The 19483-nt window shown below is 48.2% G+C and overlaps 2 protein-coding genes across 2 annotated transcripts; one reads left to right on the forward strand and one right to left on the reverse strand.

Moving 5' to 3' along the window:
• The first annotated feature begins 2737 nt into the window (after window positions 1-2737).
• On the forward strand, window positions 2738-4370 carry LOC101757114 (serine/threonine-protein kinase UCNL). Its single transcript, XM_004957115.3, has one exon. The coding sequence runs from the start codon at window positions 2810-2812 to the stop codon at window positions 4157-4159; it is 1350 nt and encodes a 449-aa protein (XP_004957172.1). The 5' UTR covers window positions 2738-2809; the 3' UTR covers window positions 4160-4370.
• Window positions 4371-9588: 5218 nt separating this feature from the next.
• LOC101757500 lies at window positions 9589-14955 on the reverse strand. The gene is made up of 8 exons (XM_004957116.2): window positions 14604-14955; window positions 11954-13113; window positions 11561-11855; window positions 11216-11422; window positions 10959-11132; window positions 10644-10844; window positions 10418-10531; window positions 9589-10294 (listed from the first exon to the last, which is right to left on the reverse strand). Exons 2-8 carry the CDS (start codon window positions 13075-13077, stop codon window positions 9932-9934), a joined length of 2478 nt encoding a protein of 825 aa, XP_004957173.1. The 5' UTR covers window positions 13078-13113; window positions 14604-14955; the 3' UTR covers window positions 9589-9931.
• Between the last annotated feature and the right edge of the window lie 4528 nt (window positions 14956-19483).

The raw sequence follows: 19483 nt of genomic DNA on the forward strand, positions 1-19483 counted from the left end.
GAAGAAAATGCTCTGATAAAAAGTCAGGTTGCCTTAAGAAATACTGTGACGGCAAGTGTCTATTTTATATTTATATGCTACATCCTGCCAATGTGCATTTTCATCATATGTTTGTACTGCTCATGATTATGGAAGCGTTTTTTAAGGGAGGGCCAATGTGCACCATCAGCACTTGCAACATGCAACACGATCAGAACTCAGAAGTGTGTGTCACTTGCTATCTGAATTTCTTCCTAATTTTTAGTTTTCCTTTACTTGTAACTTGTAAGCCCCCCTATGGATCTTGTTAGAAGAAAATGCGCTGATAAAAAGTCAGTTGGCCTCAAGAAATACTGTGACGGCAAGTGTCTATTATATGCTCTATCCTGTCAATTTGCATTTTCATCATGTGTTTGTACTGCTCATGATTATGGAAGCGTTTTTTAAGGGAGGGCCAGTGTGCACCATCAGCACTTGCAACATGCAACACGAACAGAAGTGTCTGTGTGTGTGTGTGTGTGTGTCACTTGGTATCTGATTTTTTTTCCTAATTTAGTTTTCTTTTATTTTGTCCGTAATCATCATTTCATTATGCCATTATGTTGCAACAGCTATATTATGTGTGTTTCCCTTATGGATTCGTACTAAATAATAGATGCCCATCAACACTGTAATTAGGTGGCACTAAGCATGGTGTCAACTTCAGCTATGATTTTGGTCACATGTGCGGCTCTCGCCCTCACTGCATGCTCAAGTCTCATCTGAAAAAGATGCACATTCAGAAAAAGCAAACCAACCACGCAGAGTAAGTCGACGACTTTTCTTTCTCGCTGTCAGAATAAGGTGTTATGCAACAATCACCATCTACACCATAGATCTTTTTAGGTGGAAGAAGCTCTCATGGTGGAGCCGCACCTGCAAGATCGTGAAATGCCTCATAAATTTTGACTTGCATGAAAATCTTTTGCGCGAAAAGATTTTGACTTGAGTCATCCTATTCTCAACTAGGGCCTCATTCCATTGAAGAGCCTAGGTTTTTGTTGCAAACCGTAGTCGTCGTACACTTGTACACATATGTGAAGGGATCTGATTCTATGAATTATGTTTCTACATTTTGTGCTTTTAAGACTTAAACCCTCCACCTCATCAATAGAACCTCGACTTTGATAACCATAATTATTAGTCTGGTTTGTACGTACGTTCCCTTGAACTGATGTTGTTGTATAGTTTCATGCTTGTTGGCTCATTCGTTACATTTTATCAGAAATTCAGAAACTCACGGAAGGCATACTCCCTCTGTTCTGATTTACATGATGCTCAAATAAAAAAAGAACGGAGGGAGTACAATACAAGAGAACAAAAGGCACGAGAGAGCCGCATCCCGAGTGAAATTCTCGGCACGAAACGTCCTATCGAGTCCGCCATCTTTTGTCATGTGCCAATTTACGCCGATTTTACAAGTGATCAAGCCCCTCGATCAGCCCGCACCATCGATATCCAAATCGGAATATGCCCGTCCCCGTTGCGTGCGCATGATCGGTGACTAATCATTTTTTCTTTTGCATTTGAATACTCGTTTGAATTGGACCGTCCCTGCTACTGTCCACACGTGTAGAGCCCCGCTTGTGCTTTCTCGCCTTGAGCTCCACGCCCAATGATCCCATCCTCCCTCTTCTTGTATTAAAAAATTGTTGGAGTATAGTACTACTAGTAAGGGGGTGTTTGGGAAACCCCTGTTAAAGTTTAACACCTGTCACATCGGATGTTTGGATGCTAATTAGGAGTACTAAACATAAGCTAATTACAAAACTAATTGCACAGATGGAGTATAATTCGCGAGACGAATCTATTAAGCCTAATTAGTCCATGATTTGACAATGTGGTGCTACAGTAACCATTTGCTAATGATGGATTAATTAGGCTTAATAGATTCGTCTCGCGAATTAGCACAAGGTTCTGCAATTAGTTTTATAATTAGCTCATATTTAGTCCTCCTAATTAGCATCCGAACATCCGATGTGACACTGTTAAAGTTTAGCACCTCATATCCAAACAGCCCCTAAAGCAAACCGAATAACCGGTGCAAGAATCATTGTTATTAGCTCGTCCAACCACCAGCTGAAATGATCGTTTCAGCGATTTTTCATACGATTTTGTCAGTACCTGCATTGTTTTGTAACCCGCAGGTGATGAATTTGTCCTGCTCAAGTGAAAACTAAGTTGCTAGTCCAAGCCTTTGAGATTCGACGGCTTTGAACAAATCTACACCACTCTTGTCATGAGGTTTATCATCCAAGGGTTAGTCATATTTTCATCAAAACAGCGGATTTGACAAGTTTTTTTTTTAGTAACTCTACAGGTATATTTCCAACACCCGATCATATCATTCAACTGATAATTAGCTGGTGGGAGGACGACTTGACTATAATAATCTTGGAATCTAGATTGTTATAATTCAGTTATAATCTGAGACCTGTTTGTTTCATATTACAGATTATAACCTAGATTAATTTAAGGTGAGGAAATAACATGGACTTTGTTTTGGATAAAACTGATGAGCTGATGGAAAGAAAGAAAGAAACGCCAAATCCATGCCGGAGGCAACAATAGAATTCTCGTCAGAGTGGCATTGTGGCAACGCCACTTGATTTGTTTTCTTTTGCAGGGGGGAGACGAGACAAGACAAGCGAACCAGTTAATCTGCCACCTTATGATGAGCCGGCCCCTACCCGCCTCCGTCCTCCCTCCCTTATATCGCCACGCCCTCGCCCTTGGCAACAAGCGCGACACGCCACGACACGACACGGCGCGAGAGAGCCCCCCCGTGCTCATGCCACTGACGACGACGCCACCCATGGAGATCGACCTGGACGCCGTGCGCGCGGCGCGCGTGCTGGGCCGCGGCGCCTTGGGCACGGTGTTCCTCGTCGGGGACGGGGACGGCGGCGGAGGGGAGGCCTACGCGCTCAAGGTCTTCGACAAGCGCTCCCCCGCGGCGCCGTCGAGGCCGGCCGCGGGCGCCGACGCCGCCCGGCGCGCGCGGTGGGAGGTGTCCGTTCTGTCGCGCCTGGCGCACCCGCACCTGCCGTCCCTGCTGGGCTGCGCCGAGACGCCCGGCCTACTGGCGTGGGCGCTGCCCTACTGCCCCGGCGGGGACCTCAACGAGCTCCGCCACGCGCAGCCCGACCGCGTGTTCTCGCCCGCCGCCATCCGGTTCTACGTCGCGGAGGTGGTCTCCGCGCTCGCCGAGCTCCACGCCGCCGGGATCGCGTACCGCGACCTCAAGCCCGAGAACGTTCTCCTCCGCGCCGACGGCCACGTCACGCTCACCGACTTCGACCTCTCGCGGCAGCTCCCGCCCAGGTCGCCCTCCGCGTCCACGTCCTCCTCGTCTTCGTGCTCCGCCTCCGCGACGTCCTCGCCGCCGCCTCAGATGCCGGGCCACGGACGGGGCCAGTACCGCCACCTGAAGCGCATCTTCAAGAGGAGCGAGTCTGCGGTGACCGCGTCGACGTCCGGACAGGAGGAAGAGCCGCGCAACCTCGCCTGGTACCTCAGCAGAAGCGTCGACGGCGCTGGCGGCGGCGATCAGGTCAAGAAGGCGAAGTCAGCGAGGGTGTCGCCGGCGGACCGCCGCAAGAAGCTCTCGGGCCTCTGCTCGGCCGCCGCCGCGGCGGGCGAGCGGTCCTTCTCGTTCGTGGGCACGGAGGAGTACGTGGCGCCGGAGGTGGTGCGCGGCGACGGGCACGAGTTCGCCGTCGACTGGTGGGCGCTCGGGGTGCTCGTCTACGAGATGTCACACGGGCGGACGCCGTTCAGGGGCCGGAACAGGAAGGAGACGTTCCGGAACGTGCTGCACCGGGAGCCGGAGTTCTCGGCGGAGGCGCGGCGGCGGTGGCCGGAGCTCACGGACCTCATATCGAGGCTTCTGGAGAAGGATCCAGCGCGGAGGCTGGGCTTCGCCGGCGGCGCCGACGAGGTCCGGGCGCACCCGTTCTTCGCCGGGGTGGCGTGGGAACTGCTCGGGGAGGTGTCCCGGCCGCCCTACATCCCCCCGCCGGCCGATGACATTGTCTCCTGCGAGGGATTCAGCGTGGCCGAATACTTCGATAAGCTTCACCAGCCTCCGCCGTCGCCGGCGGAGCACACGCCAGAGGAGGAGCTCTTGCCGGAGTTCTGACATCGGTTGTTTCCGCTCGAGCTTTGAGCTCCCTGTTTTTTTCGTTTTGCACCCTAGAAGATCACTATATCATGTAACAGGGGATGTTAGTGATATGTGTACATAGAGAGCGGGTGACCTTGTAAGATCATGATAGTAGGAGCAATCCTTGGTGAAATTGAGGATGATGATGCAGTCGTCAAAGACTTGAGCTTTCGAGTTTTTCGTCAGTTTATACTACTGTAACTCAACTACGATTCTTATTACGTAAATTCGACAAGACTGGATTAATTACGCTGCAGCTCAATTACAGTTGGGGATGGAGAGAGAGAGAGAGCATCTTTGACGGGCTTGGTTGGTAACTTCTATTGGACCATGAATTCACTCCCATCTCTGAATGTTGGACCATGTACGTACGTATGTCAATTTCATCCTTGGTTTTGTACCACTACTCTACATTTGTGTACGTGCACGATTGATCAGCTGCCGGCTGGTTCCATGTGCAGGTTGATGCGCTTGTGCTCTTGAACGTAGACGAACATAATTGATGGCTGTTCCATCAGACATTCAGGCCTTCAGTAAGCCTCGCCAGCTCTTCATTTTCTCACAAATTCAACACAGCATTCGGTTAGTGCTTAGTGCTATCGTAAAGAAGTTTTACTGTACTTCAACACATGTGTATGGCTCATCTGTTGAGCTGAGGAGGCGTTTATAGTCGTGAAAAAACAGAGGTATGACGAGAGCAAACTTGTAGCTGAATGACATGCATGGTTTCTGACAATTGATTCAGTCCACTGAGCGCGCGTGCAGAGCTTATCTGAACTGAAAAGAAATGCTTCTTTGCTAATAGTATACAGATTGCTCGCTTCAGACAATAGCAGGATAGATTAGGTGATCTACTTGCAGCCATTGACGAAGGTCTACTGATAAATTGCTTTGACTCTGGCGCCTAGCGACCGACCGGCACTTGAGAGAAGGGTTCTATTGTAATGGGTAGGCACTCGCAAAGTGACAGCAAAGCCGGCTTGTTATATCAGCCGGTTCGCCATCAGAGGCGACAAGACAAGTTAAACCTATGAGAACGTCATTGTTAGCCACGTAATCTGTACAAATCACGCGATGGGGAGGGTTTGATGGAGAGTGTTCGAGGATCAAGGAGACACTTCTGGCGCAGAGCTTACTTTCATGTCTGCCGAACTTGATGCGCAGTTTTATTTGCATACATATATTGTATTTTGTAAGAAACTTGGCTGGCTAGATAACTTTGTTTCACAGCATGCAGCGTAAGCAGACTGCTAACAACTAAAGCTTTAATTAGGATCAATCACGGTTCATGCGTTGCTTAGATGCTTTTCTATGATCATTATAGCTCCGAACCCTTGCTATTAAATAGTATAATCCTTTTCCATTTTCTTTAAGGTTGCGGATGTGGATGTACACCCAGACTACACCCAACTTCAAATCCTAGTCAAGATAAATTTGGGTGCCTAATTTCATTTTTCATGTTAAAACCACTTCTTTTTTCCAAACACATTGCAGACATAGATACCTCAACCAACGATCTCAGCGTGTTGGGACCGCTAGCCCCCACGTGGCCACGTTCACCCCTCTTCATTCCTTTTTTCTCTTTATAAAAAAAATATATGTATGCAAAACAAAATGTAGCACATAATTTGTATAAATAATTTGTAGAAAAAACTTGAGAAACAAAGAATTCAAAAAAAAATTGGAAGAAAAATTTAGGAACACAATTCAAAACGACAAATTTATAGCCAAAACTTTGGAACCAAATTTGAATGAAATAGAAATTATGAACAAAAGTTAGGAAAAAAGTCGTGTTCCTAACTTTAGGAAAGAAAGATCAGAGAGTAAAATCTGCAAAAAGCAAAAAATGTAAGCAAAAATTAGGAATAAAAGTTGTGTTTCCTTCCCTGGATCCACCGCCGAACCCAGCCTCAATGCGCCACCGTCCCTAGGTTCGCCACCAGAGAGCTTCTCCCCCTGAGCCTGCCACCGCCTAGCGCCAGCCTTAGCACCCCCTCCTCGCGCACATCCATCCCCACCTGACCCACCCCAGCGGCGCACATCCTCGCGCACATTCTCGTGCTTCCAGTGAGGTCCGAGGTGGTGCGCGGCAGCGAACGGGGAGGGGAAGAGGGTCCTCGCTCTCGCGGGTGACCGTGCACTACTGCCAGCCCCGCACGCCGCTATTTGTTGGTTGTTTGCGGTGGGCTCTCAGTTGTCGCTGTGTTGGGGAGAAAAAAAGAGGTGGAGAAGAAGAACATCGTGCGTTGTGGATGAGGTAGCCAAGAAAAAATGTGTGGGGCTCAGCACATGGGAAGGCAGAGCTGGTCGGATCGAGCGCTCCGTGTGTGTGATTGCCAAATTGGCTTTACCCGTATGCACATCCTACCCTTACGAGCACTGTTGAAAGACTCCGACCGATCTTGAGATTGATGAAGTTATTTCATGTGCTTGGTTACAGAAGGGCACGTCATATGAAGTTATTTCATGTGCTTGGTTACAGAAGGGCACGTCATATACTACTGGAAGAGTAGATCCGATAATTCTGAAATAAATCTATCCATGCTGAGTCGAAAGACCTGAAACCGGATTTCAGTTCGCTTATTAATTTCTTTTCTGTATGCATACATATACGGGCCTGAGACTACAATAGCCGCATGCGTCAGCCGACGCTTACTGACTAGTAGGGTTCTCTTTATTATGCACAAGCACAATCTGAATTGACTACGGGCCAGTTCAGATTTGCTCGCCGGAAATGACAAATAAAGTGAACCGTCGTGTGATATCTTTATATTGCAAGATATTTCTTACTCGGCTATCGACTTGAGGCCTTGAGGGAGAGGCCGCAGGGTAGAGTACGTCGTCGTAGATAGACACCGCCACTACGGCACTACCACTACCATCCATGCATGCCCAGGCCAGGACGGACCGGCAGACAACGGTACTGGCAACCTTCACGTACGGAATACCTCGCACACACGCCGGGCACGAGAGGTGCCGGGGCGCGGCGGACACGATAGCACCACCGGGTGCGGTGCAAGGCGCGCGTGGCCGGCCGCGTCTGGATGCATGCGAGATGCGCCCGCCGCATCGGCTACCTTGGCATGCACTAATGGGCCGATCGATCTATCGATCCCCTCATCATCACGAGTTGTCACAACTCGCTCACATCTCTCTGATCTTACCCCAGATCGAAGAACACGACGGCGCGCGAGCGCGTGCTTGTTGGGAGTTACTCCTAAAAGGGAGCACGTGTGCACGCGTGCGTGGAAAGCAACTCAGACTTTTGGATCGCTGCAACCAGGGCAACTGCTGATGAGTTCGATCAGTTACTGTTCATCGTGTGATTAATTACACGAGCTTATATATAGCCGTGTGATGATTTTTCTTAATTTTATTTCCTCACGAAAAGCCGCTGACGATCAACGACAGCAGGCAGGCAACAAAAGCACGTACTTAGAAAAGAAGGGTCGGACAATGACAGTGCGGCGAGAGATGCAGCCAGTTAGGTTGGCGTTGCATGGCATGCACGTTAACCAGTGAATTTTTGAGGGCAGACAGAGACAACAGTGCATTAACCGGCGGCCGGACAGAGACAGGTCACAGACGAGATCGATCACCTGTTCGTGCGGCCAGCATCATGAGGATGGAATTGAGAAACGGAAATGAACTAACCAAGAGGCCAGTATCATCGATCTGATAATGGGAGCACTGTGCGGTTTGACCGGCCGGGCGGCGTGTGCTTTAACTTGCGTAACAGCTGGAGAGAGTAGCTAGTTAGTGCATGCATGCTAGCTGGAGAAAATCGTTTATGAATGAATTGGAGATGTCAAATGCCCAATATACCTCTTGACTTGGTTGTTATGATGAATTATATGTTTCCTTTCAATTTATAATTTTATTTCATGTAAAATTAAAAAAATAAATGAACATATTACTTCCTCCGTTTTTAGCAAGATTCAAACTTTACAATTTTTGACCAATAATTTAACTATTAATTTTTTATTTTTGTAATGTAAACTTTATAAATATACTCTACAATTGTAGATCATAATTTTACAACCATAAACATATAAATGGATGGTCAAACTGTTATTTGGAAGATCGTGTCAAGTATTGATTAATGAGTATAATTGCGGATTAACCGATCATTTTGCTTTTTTATTTTTTTTCTCCTTTCTTTCAGTTCCTTATATCCGTTCGTCCGTTCCTCTGGCTTCCTTATCCTTTTCTTCCTGCCGCCCCCAATCAGACAGGACCACACGACGCAAGCTGAGCTCCGCCGCGCTGTTGCTTGGGCGCTGCTGCTTCTCCCATAGTGCTGTTGCTGCCTCTGCTACTCGTCTGGCGTCCGCTGCCCGCGCCCGGCCAGATGCGCCACGCGCCGCCGGGCACTGCTTCGGCCCCAACGCAGCAATGGACCTCTAGCTCCGACGCGCGCGCCTCGCTGCCGACGTTGTGCCGCTCTCCTTTCTAGCCGCCGCTGCTCTCCCATCACCCCGCTGCACCCGACGATGCCGTTGCCTGGGGCATTTTGGTAAGCATAAGCGCGAGGACGGGAAGGAGCCGGAGGAGCCGCGCTCCTCCCGGCTAGTAGAAAACCGGCTCCGGTTTCGGCTCCGACTCCGTGGGTGCTTCGCCTGTGGAGCTGTTTCTTCCATGCCGTTTGGCAGGGCTGCCGAACTCGCCCTAATTAACCATTGGGCACGTTATTTTTTTCTACTACTTTCGTAATCAGTGCCCATGGCGCTATGGACAAACATGTCAGGTGGAGGAAGTAAATAGTAGTATAACACTGGTTTGCAATGCTGAGGGGGAAAGCCTGCAGGGAAGATCGGGCCGGGCCGGCGGAGGGGTGGCTGGCTAGGGCCAACCAAACAAATTGGCGATTCGGGGGAGCTAGGCTTTGATCCGTCTCACTGCGGAAAAAGGATACGCGGGCAAGCCCGCAGTTTCCACCATTGGGCTGTGCGGCTTCTCCGCGTCAGCCCATTCGGCCGTCGGGGTCCCGCTCCGGGCCACAAGTTCGTTCTCTCCAAGCCCAAGGAACCGGTGAGTCGAGTGGAAGGAAACGACGGCCGGCTGGAATCGATCGTGGTCAGCCGAGGCTGATGTTGATCCATGGCCGGTGAAACGTCAGTAGCGTTCGGTCTCACCGTCAGTCACCTCGTCGGCTGGATCGGATGGGTTTGGTTCTCGCTGGCATCCCACCATGGCCAATCATAGACCACGACAAGGAAAGTGTGGGAGCAGCTCACGCACAAGTGGCACGCTGACCAAACGGTTTTGTCGGTGAAGAGAAAGAAATCCAATCGATATCGATCCATCACGCTCAAGGCACAAGGGCTGACACCTGACAGAATATTCCTTTTTCAAAAAAGGGGAATGGGAGGACGGCCAGAATAATGAACGGCAACGCGTGCCAGTATGATGTTACTACTACTGCTTTCATCTCATTATCAAAATGAAGAAGAAGAAAAAGATACTGCTACTCTTATCATACTGCTACTATCAAACTTTCATGATCCCATCACATTCATAGACGCTGTAGCCTGTAGGATACAGATGTACTATATCATATAATGGAAAATAACTAAACATCTATCTATACTCGAATTTCAGGTATGCTACCCCAAAAAAGTAAAAAGAAAACAATGCACGGGCTCACAGAGGAACGAATATACAAGAACAAATGAATAGTATCATGTCGTTGCTTTCCAGTTTCAGTCCTTTCTTCACGGCCGTCCCACTCCCACGGCCTGTTCCTGATCACCGCCGCTCCGACCACACTTCTCGCAGGAGCTCGTACCTGGCATTCGCCATGGAGGCTGCTCCTGCTCCTGCTCCTTGCCTGGCGCTGAAATGCGCGGCGCCGTTGCTGCAAGGTGAAGGTGGAGCGCTCCTGTCGTACAGGGATGCCAGGGGGCTGTCGAGGTCGTCCAGATCGTCGTCGCTGGTGTAACCTCTCCTCTGCGCCATTGAGCTCCTCCGGTCCAGCTCTGGGTTCCCGCAACCGGTGTCGGCCACTTTCTCCGCAACGTCCTCCAGAGAAGGGGGGCAGTACACCACCGGAGCGGCGGTGACCGGGAATGTGCTGATCACTTCTTTCTCCATGAACCGCTCCATCATGCCCTGAAGTATATTGGTTGCAGCATCAGTTGATTGACATTAGTATACAAGAATCTTCATTTTCGTATATTTTGTTGTGTTAAATATAAATGGAAGGCAATCCATTTTAGCAGACAGGAACTATACCTCAGAACTCAGCTCCTCCAGAACCATGCCAGGAACAGGATCAGGGCAGAACTCGTCAGGAGTGAAGTTGCACAGTATTCTTGTTACCAGTGGAAGGCCAATGGAAGGGCAGACCTAAAACAAAACAGGAAGATCAAAACTTCAGCTATTGTCTAAAAAAGACCAAATTGAAATAGGCACATATTAGGACTTGGGAATGAGAAAGGAACTATAAATGAAAACTTACCTCTTTCCTGATGGATTTCTCAAGCAGCATGTCCTTCGGGAGCATCAGAAGATCACTCAGCTCATTGAGTAGCTTAAAACAATTTGATTCGGCTGCATCTCTTCGCTCATCACCATTATGTTCTGCATCTTGACCATCCTTTTCAGATTCAGCACCATCCATGCCAAATGTGTCTGTCAACCATCTGGACCAATTCCCAACCTACAAGAGCATTTCATGACTTAGCAATCAGTGTTGTTTGCATAAGGACCTTTTTGTTTGTTTGGCATGCAATTGCAGGCATAATTCCAAAGTGATTTTAGTCTAGGGACATACAGAATTCTTAAGCTGAGCGCCTGATCCAAAGCTTAAGTCCCCAGCTGGAATCGGCAGAACTCTTGAGTCCACGATTGGGTCAGATATAGGATCAGATGGTATTTCATTCGCTGATTCACGAAGGATGGCGTTAAACATAGCAACATCTAAACGGGCTACACAATGCTCCATCACCTGATAATAACAGAACAATAAAGGAACAGAAATCACATAAAATTTCAATATTGTCAAACAAAAAAAAAGAACTGAAAGCATACCAATTTTGCCAATACTGGTAAACATCCACACTCATGTCCACTAGCACGAAGAGGACAGATTCTGCTGAAGGCATCACGAAATGCAGTTTTCCAGAGATCAATAGAAAAATTCCCATGTTGCTGATCACCCAAAGAAGGCCCTAACAACCTGCTGATCTTCGGAGTTGACAAATCTTCCACTGGGGTTTGCATGTGGGGTGTCATTGCCTGGGGAAACAAAAAACCTTCAGAAAATTGACAACACGAACAAATTGGCAATGGGTTTTCAGTTTTTCACTATCGCTGTCATACAGAAGCAAAACCATACTGAGCTATCTGGAAATGATAAGATGGGTAAATTTTTACCTGCCACCACACAGACTCAACAATCCGAGAAAAGATCCAAGATTCTATCTTCTCCAATGCTGACAAGAGAGTGCCACTTTCCCGCCAATCATCTGGCATCTGCATAATATTGGGTCTAGCATGCTTAGCATTGGAGCTACTTTTCCATCGCATTGGAGCGAAATTCCCATCAAGCTTCTTTGCATTACCATTTGTGCTGAAAGACTTCATAACTGGACCTGATTGTCGTGAAGTACCAAAGGTTTGTGCAATAATTTCTCTTAGCACAACTATGTTTGATAGCCAGAATGTCAACCTACATCAAAATTTAATTCTTTCTACTTAAATCTTAACCTGAAGGAAACGATGCTGATCATAACGAGAAATAAAAGGTGGAATGAGATTCTAATTTACCTTGAAACATCATTGCCACAAGACTTTGCAACAAGCACAAGCCCAGAAACAGAATTTCTTGCAACTGAAGCTTTCTTATCTGAGGACCAAAATTTTGATGCATGAATATACAACCTAGACAGACGGCGAGCTGGTGTATGCAACTTATGTGATGAACAACCATGCTCTGGCACCACAGAATAGAGAGAAACCTCAAGGGCAGCAACTTCACGTAGCTCCTGCTCTAACTTCTCAATTTTTGAATCCAATTCCTCATTCCTTTCATAAGAAACTGAATGGCCATTATGAACTATGTTTTCTTCAGTTTCAGCGATTTCATCATCAGTACTAGTACTCTGATCACATTTTGGAGCTTCATCCAATATATCGATCTCTTTTGCCTCTCCAACAGCTTTACCATCAGTCTCTCTGCCCTCAATGGCATTATCATCAGTTACCTTGTCCTCAATGACCTTAGCATCCTTTCCATCCTCAATATCCATATCATTCTTCGTTCCATCCTCAACGGCCTTATCATCCTGCGTTCCATCCTCAATGGCTTTATCATCCTTCGTTCTGTCCTCAATGGCCTTATTATCCTCCGTCCCGTCGATGGCTTTATCATCCTTGTTTCTGCCCTCAACGACTTCATCTGTGGCTCTGCCTTCAACAGCTTTATCATCCTTGGCGCTGCCATCAACTGCTTTATCATCTGTGGGTCTATCCTCAATAACTTTTTCCTCTGTTTCCTCAGAGACATCAGATGAAGAACAAGAAGGAACTTTCACAGCCTCTGTCTTCTTCACCTCTACTGTTCTAGCACCATTAGCCACTTTGTTTGTTTTTGGAGATTTGTTCTGAGGATTGTTTGACGATATATATTGCAGCTTAGTGTGGATCTGACGACTGGAAATACTCCTTGCTGAGCGGGGACTGTTTTCTTTTGACTCCTTCTTTGCTAGCTTCTTTGGAACCCTTGAAACTCTCTTTGCTTTAGTATCTTCATTACTGGCAGCTTCACCTTGAGATGAAAGGGAATCTCTACTTGGCTCATAGTCTGATTCAGCTCCTTTCCCTTGTTTACCATCTCTTTCCACATCGGTTGAATGACCATCTCTCTCTTCCCCCTTCTCTTTGGCACCCATTTCAGTATCCCTTACAAAGTTCTGGAAATTCAATATCTGCACAGATCATCAACAAAAATTAGCAACACAACCAAAGCTATATCAAATAGAGTACATGTTATGTCATCGCAAAACGCAAATTAAAAAACAAAAACTAGCACCGCAGGTTAAGAGCTGAAAGGTTAAACAGCCCTCTGTGCCCCAAGTTCAAAAAGAAAATGCAAAGTCTGGTAAGAAATCTACTGTAGAGCATAATGGTCAGTTGTCAGTTCCAGAATCCTGACGATCATACTAAGAAGCAGGTCCCCACATGGTAAGTAAAGAAATGTGGATTCCAATAAGACGTCCATTACAAAACATTGTAGCTCACAGATCAATCTTCTGCATTCAAAGTAAAAGAAAAGGTGCAGTTTACACTAAAACATTCCCTGTAGAGCATGATGGTAAGTTCCTAAATGTAGTCCTTTAGTCCTGACTAGCATACTTTGAAGCAGATGTTCACATCATAAAACAAGCGACAGGACAGCAACTCAAATCATGAACCAGACAGCTGAGCAAGATTTCCATCTTGCAAGCAAAATTGAAAATGCTGTAACAACCTAATAAGAGAACCTGGTACAAATAATATGTCCCCAGGACAAGCAAGTAATTCGCTTGGGCAGAGGTTTGTTGGGAGGCACATGCAGTGGGGCTCTAGTTGTTCTTGGACCACCGTGCCCCTGGATTGCATTCGAGAACGAGGTCCCAGGGGGACGAAAGAGCCCCAGACATAAAGCTGTACCATAACTGGAGTACAGGGAGATCTGACAAGCCCACTGATACGGCAAAGGTAATAACTATCCATGATGGATGAAAAACGCGGTGATACTGGGCAGTAACTTTTTTTTCGAACGACAGTACTTGGTTCCACAAGAATCACTATGTCCTAGACCATTGCTCCAAATTACCAATCACGAGAGAAAGCTACTGAAGATGCAGGTGCATTACTTCGATTTCTATTTGTTCTAACAAATGGCCGCATCAGTTTTCAGCAGGGAAATGTTCAGGTTCAAGGAACAATAATTATTAGGCAGCAGACATAAAAGAAACAAAAGTTGGGAATCACAGGCTACCACCAATGGACCAAAAATTCAGTCTCAAGATGTCCGGTCCGCATGGAAATTAACAGACAACAGATATCGCAAGAAGATGCTCACATATCACAGGAGCAAGAGCAAGAACTGGAAAGGAACAGACTAGGCACCCCGCATCCCAAGAGGCCACCAGCACGGCTCATTCAGTCCGCGAATGCTGATCAGACGCTGCAACCATCAACCAATCTACAGACTAACCCAACAAACGCAGAGCTCGTCGGAAACCAGGATCCCCGGCTAGTTTCGGCAACCAAACGAAGGCTAGAGCCCACGACGGCAACAGGAAACCAAACCGCCAAATCTCGAATCGAACGCCACGGCGCATGAATCTTCCCCCAATGTACAAGAACAGGACTGATTGGGAGGAACAGAAACGGCGAGGACGGAATCAGCGCAGGAGCCAGCGGTGCTCACCGGAGTTCCCGCGGTCGGTTGCCGCGCCGGTTCGGTTCCTCGCGATGCGGGCAGGCGGGCGCGAGAAGCGAAACCAGGAAGCGGTTGCTCTTCCTTTCCCTCCTCTTCTTTTCCTACTGGGCGGCGCGGGGTTTAACGCGGCGCGGGATCGGGCGCGCCGCGGTTCCCGAGGGGAATGTTGGTGCGGAGCGGCGCCGGGCGCGCGGGCGGTCGGTCGGCCGCGGGACGGGGACGAGGCGGCCACCGGCCGCTTGGCTGATCCGGCGGCCGCTTCTACTGGGGCTACGGCGAGGCAGGCGGGCGGGCGTCACTGGCAGTGCCTGCACCGCGTCCGCGTGGGGGCGTGGGCGTGGGCGTGGTGGCCGTTGCTGCTTGCTTATATCAACGTGTGTTTCGAGGCCGCCGATGCCGCTCACCGCGCGGTGAGCCTAGCAACGGCATCGAGGGGGAGGGCTTGTCCGGAACGTGGCCTAACAAATGTGCGAAGCCAAAGCGTTGACAATAAAATTCGTTGCCAAAATTGTTTTTGAATGTTTCGAAAAAAATGCGTTTGGAGAGTGTATGTGTTATATTTGTACACGAGTGAGGGATTTGTGGTGATTAAAATTTTTGCCACCATCAAACAGGTGTTTGAATTTTTGAAATTCTGGTTGTCTGTATTGTTAATCACATTTCGAGTATATACAAAGATTATTTCGAAGTTCTAACCTTCGCCACGTAACCGCCTTTTCGCCCTCCTTGCTCGGCCACGTTTCCTACGAATGAAACTGTCTTCCGCCCTCCTACTCAAGTGTCCTTGTATAGGTGGCAGACACAGCATAGTTCGTGACACAGTTCATGATTTATCCTCAACGTGGCTCACGATTTTTTATCAGGTTCGATTGGACAAGTACCAGACATCATAAATCGACATTATGGCTCTACCCTCTGCTTGGGAAGCTTATAACAGTTTCTGCATGCTCTAAAAAAATCATCCAAAGTCCAAACAGGCCGAGTTTTCCTATAGTCTGCTCCTACCAAAAGCTGATTTTGGATGAATTAGGTGGCTAGAATTTCTATATATCTATGGACACTGCAGAGCAAGGCAGTAACACACAAATTTGAAGTCACCATTCCGAATAGAATCCATATCATCATGGAGAAGCAGCTTTTCCAACAAAAGCTTCATTCCGATCGAAAGAGAGAGAGAATCTGTACACATCCTCCTTGTTTTCCCAAAAGAAGGAATTAACAGGCCGGAAAGCGCCTGCCCAGACTCCAGAAAAGGAGTGGTGAGCGCACTCGGGATCCGCAGCCCTCCCGCATCCTTGCGTGGCCGGGGGTGACCGGCAGAGGCTGTCGGTGGTGGCAGCGCCACCGCCGGCTCCGGGTAGCCGTCGCCGTCACAGAATCAGATTAGGCGGCTTAATCAGGGCCACGAAATCACCATACTGCCCTCACCAGCCGGTTTACTTCTCCAATCCCTCGCCGGAGCTGCCTCTCTGTCTCTGCCGTGGCCGTGTAAACGCAGAGCCCGCCAGGCCGGCAGGCAGCTGGGCCTGGGCCGGGCGGTGACGTGACCCTTTCACCTCGCCGTCACGTCCACGTCTCCGACGCCTACTGCTCCGCGGGCACGCACCGTACAGGTACGCGGCCGCCTAGGCGTACGGTCCCTGTACAGGACCACGCGGGATACAGTATCTGTATTTGCATCCGGCTACAGGCTACCTGCTGCAATGCTGCTAGAGGTACCATGCCATGTGTTGGTTCTGGACATTCCAGGGGATTTGGCAGGAAACTCTGGATCAATAAAAGAATCGTCACGATTCTCTTGTGAAGGCTAGAAAATTGCTCTGCACTTCTGCAGGAGGGTTTGGGTTTTATGATGGTCTCCTCTTGTTTATGCGGTGCCTATGATTCTCGGTGGATTAGAGTATACGGGGTTTGTTTGGATACCGCTAAAGTTTAGCACATGTCACATCGGATGTTTGGATACTAATTAGGAGTATTAAATATATGCTAATTACAAAACTAATTGCGCACAATTGGAGTCTAATTCGCGAGACAAATCTATTAAGCCTAATTAGTCCATGATTTGATAATGTAGTGCTGCAGTAACCATTTGCTAATGATGGATTAATTAAGTTTAATAGATTCGTCTCGCGAATTAGCACAGGGTTCTGCAATTAGTTTTATAATTAATTCATATTTAGTCCTCCTAATTAGCATCCGAACATCCGATGTGACACTGCTAAAGTTTAGCACCGGTATCCAAACACCCCCGCAATATGTGGCCACCTTTTTTTTCTGTATATATGTTTGTCATCTTGACTCACTTTTGTTTTGTATGGTTTCCTTGTGGTCTATATATCCACCAACCACCAAAATGTAGATCTGTATAATAGTCGTTGAATGAGGCTTGTGTCCAAATCATTGTAGGCTGTAGAGCATATGCGATTTGTGTCTTGTCTTCCCTTGGAATCCGAGAAGACTCTAACAATAAGTTAGACGAGTCGTATAACAAATATCTATACGCCTTGTGAAATCATGTGCCACCAGCCTTTCGGCCCCTGTGTTCATGTTATTTTTGGAAATTAGCACGGAATAATTGAGATCAGCACATCCCGGGCAGCAGCGTGAGCACCGAGCAGGAGCAGCAACTGTTTGTACGCGTACGGAACGCCACCGCCTGGCTCCTAGTACACTGTACATGGAGCCGTCGCACGTACGGTTAGCTACCTGCCGGTACAATACAAAGCGTCAAGGCATAATCTAGCTGTAACAAAGGGACAGCCACTAGAATCCATATCCATCCAGCAGCCTGGCCTCTAAGCACCGGACCCCACGTGTCAGCGAAGAGAAGGGAGGAGATCAGATGCGGAAGTGAGCTACAGGCTACTGGTGGAATGGAGGTGTTCTTGTTATCCTGTACCCCGAGAGATTAGCGCGGGTGGTCGTGAGCCGTGCATTGCGCAGCACAACTGAGCAAGCTTACGGACAAGAGGAGGATCTCGGCGGAAGGGCCTGAAGCGGTGAAGCCTTGGTGACGTGCACAGATGGCGACTCCTCTCAACGGGGACGTGCTACCGACACTGCCCGCGGTGGCGCGCGTCAATGATACGATGCCCCCTTCGTCCCAACAAATCACACCAAACCGTCCAGGAAACTTCACAAGCCCCCGTGGCATAATTTCGGGGCTTTTCTTCGAATGAAAAAGATAAAAACACTTCTCACATACGTTTCGGAGGAATTTCATGGCAAATACCGTACCCCAGCTCATGCCAGGCCCTGAAGGATTCGAAGCAAAATGTTTCCGAACACAGCCGGAAAAGGAATGATTGTGCATGCAGTTGTTCTCGTCCAGAAAGAGATGGGAGATCGACACCAACATTTGCTGGCCATACACTACATCCAGGGACCAGGGGTGGATCCGGTAGTAGGGCATGGCCAAGCAAAAGGAGAGGGACTGATCCTTCATCCTTGTCAGAGAATGGCAGGTGGTTAGCTAGCATTAGCATGCATTAACAGCCTTGCCAGCCGTCCCAGACCAGCACCGGACCACCACCACGTACGCAAGGTTACGGCGTCGTGTGACAAGAGTAGAGCCACAGGGAAGAGAGCAAGCAAGGCGCCGAGGCATGCCCCATGGCTACGACCCCATGCCTTTGCAACTGTGAAACTACGGCATCTCAGTCGCAGCAATCATAGCATAGTAGTATAATAGACCTACGGCAAGTGAAGCATCTCTAGCTTAGGTCTCCAGCCATGAGCCATCATCAGATGAGAATGAGAATGAGATGCTGGTGCTGAAAAAGAGAGAGCGTAGTAGTAGGAACAGCACTTGCTCAGACATGCCGTGCTGCTGAGTGATAGATTACTGACATGCCGAGCTTTAGAAGGCGATCGATGCGCATCGGTAAAGGCGGACATGGCGAGAGCGGAGGGAGGCCAGTGTAATGAATGGAAGCTCTGGTCAAAAGTGCAGGGAAAGCCATGCTGTAGCTTTGGATCTACGCAAAAGTGAACATCTGTACTCGTATGCAGGTTTACACTATGTGTTCATCCTTACCTGAAAAGAAAGGTCGTACATGGATGTGTGATGAACAAGCTCTATGAGTAGTGGTATCTTGGATTGTGTAGAGTCTACACACAGGGTAGGCTTAGAATCACCAGCAACAAGAAATACATGGCGGGATAGCAATATGCAGTTCAGAACTCAAATTTCAGAGAGTGCGGTTTGGTTGCAGGGCATGGCAGTTGAGCATGAAGTGAACACCACACTGCAGAGAATTTTGCTGCCAAGTTGATTTAATAGCCTATTTCACAGGCGATGCTTCAATGAGCGAAATTGGCGATAACGGACCAAACATGACAGGCAAGCGTCATTACTCTCGTCATACGGCCTGTCTGCATAAGTAGGTGGTTTTTTCTTTCTAGCCAGTTAGGCATCCAGCGATTGGACAAGGCAGCATGTGCATGTGACTGCAGAAAACTCGTGAAGGAGCACGCATGATCTAAGCAGTGCTCACGAGGACAACAATACGACAACGAATGATTCCTGGGATAAATGACAGTTTAGGCTACATCGCATACGTGTAACTCTCATCTCTTGTGCGCAGGCCGCAGACATCAAGGCCTCAACTGACCACTATGTGATACACTTTTCTGAAGCTATCTTGGTTGAAACTCTGTTTGTCAAGAAAAATCTGAACCAGGCTATCATAGGACTGCAAGTACAAGCATATGTGTATAGAAGATGAGCTTTCGTTGCTTTATGCCCAACAATCATAAGATTAGCTGAAGCTTCAAGCCTAGTTTGTGCATCAGGGAACTACTATCTCCGTTCCAAATTGTAGGTCGTTTTGGCTTTTCTAGGTTCATAGATATTATTGACATAGATT

The sequence above is a fragment of the Setaria italica genome, chromosome II (assembly GCF_000263155.2).
Source record: "Setaria italica strain Yugu1 chromosome II, Setaria_italica_v2.0, whole genome shotgun sequence".
In the NCBI taxonomy this organism is placed as follows: Eukaryota; Viridiplantae; Streptophyta; class Magnoliopsida; order Poales; family Poaceae; genus Setaria; species Setaria italica.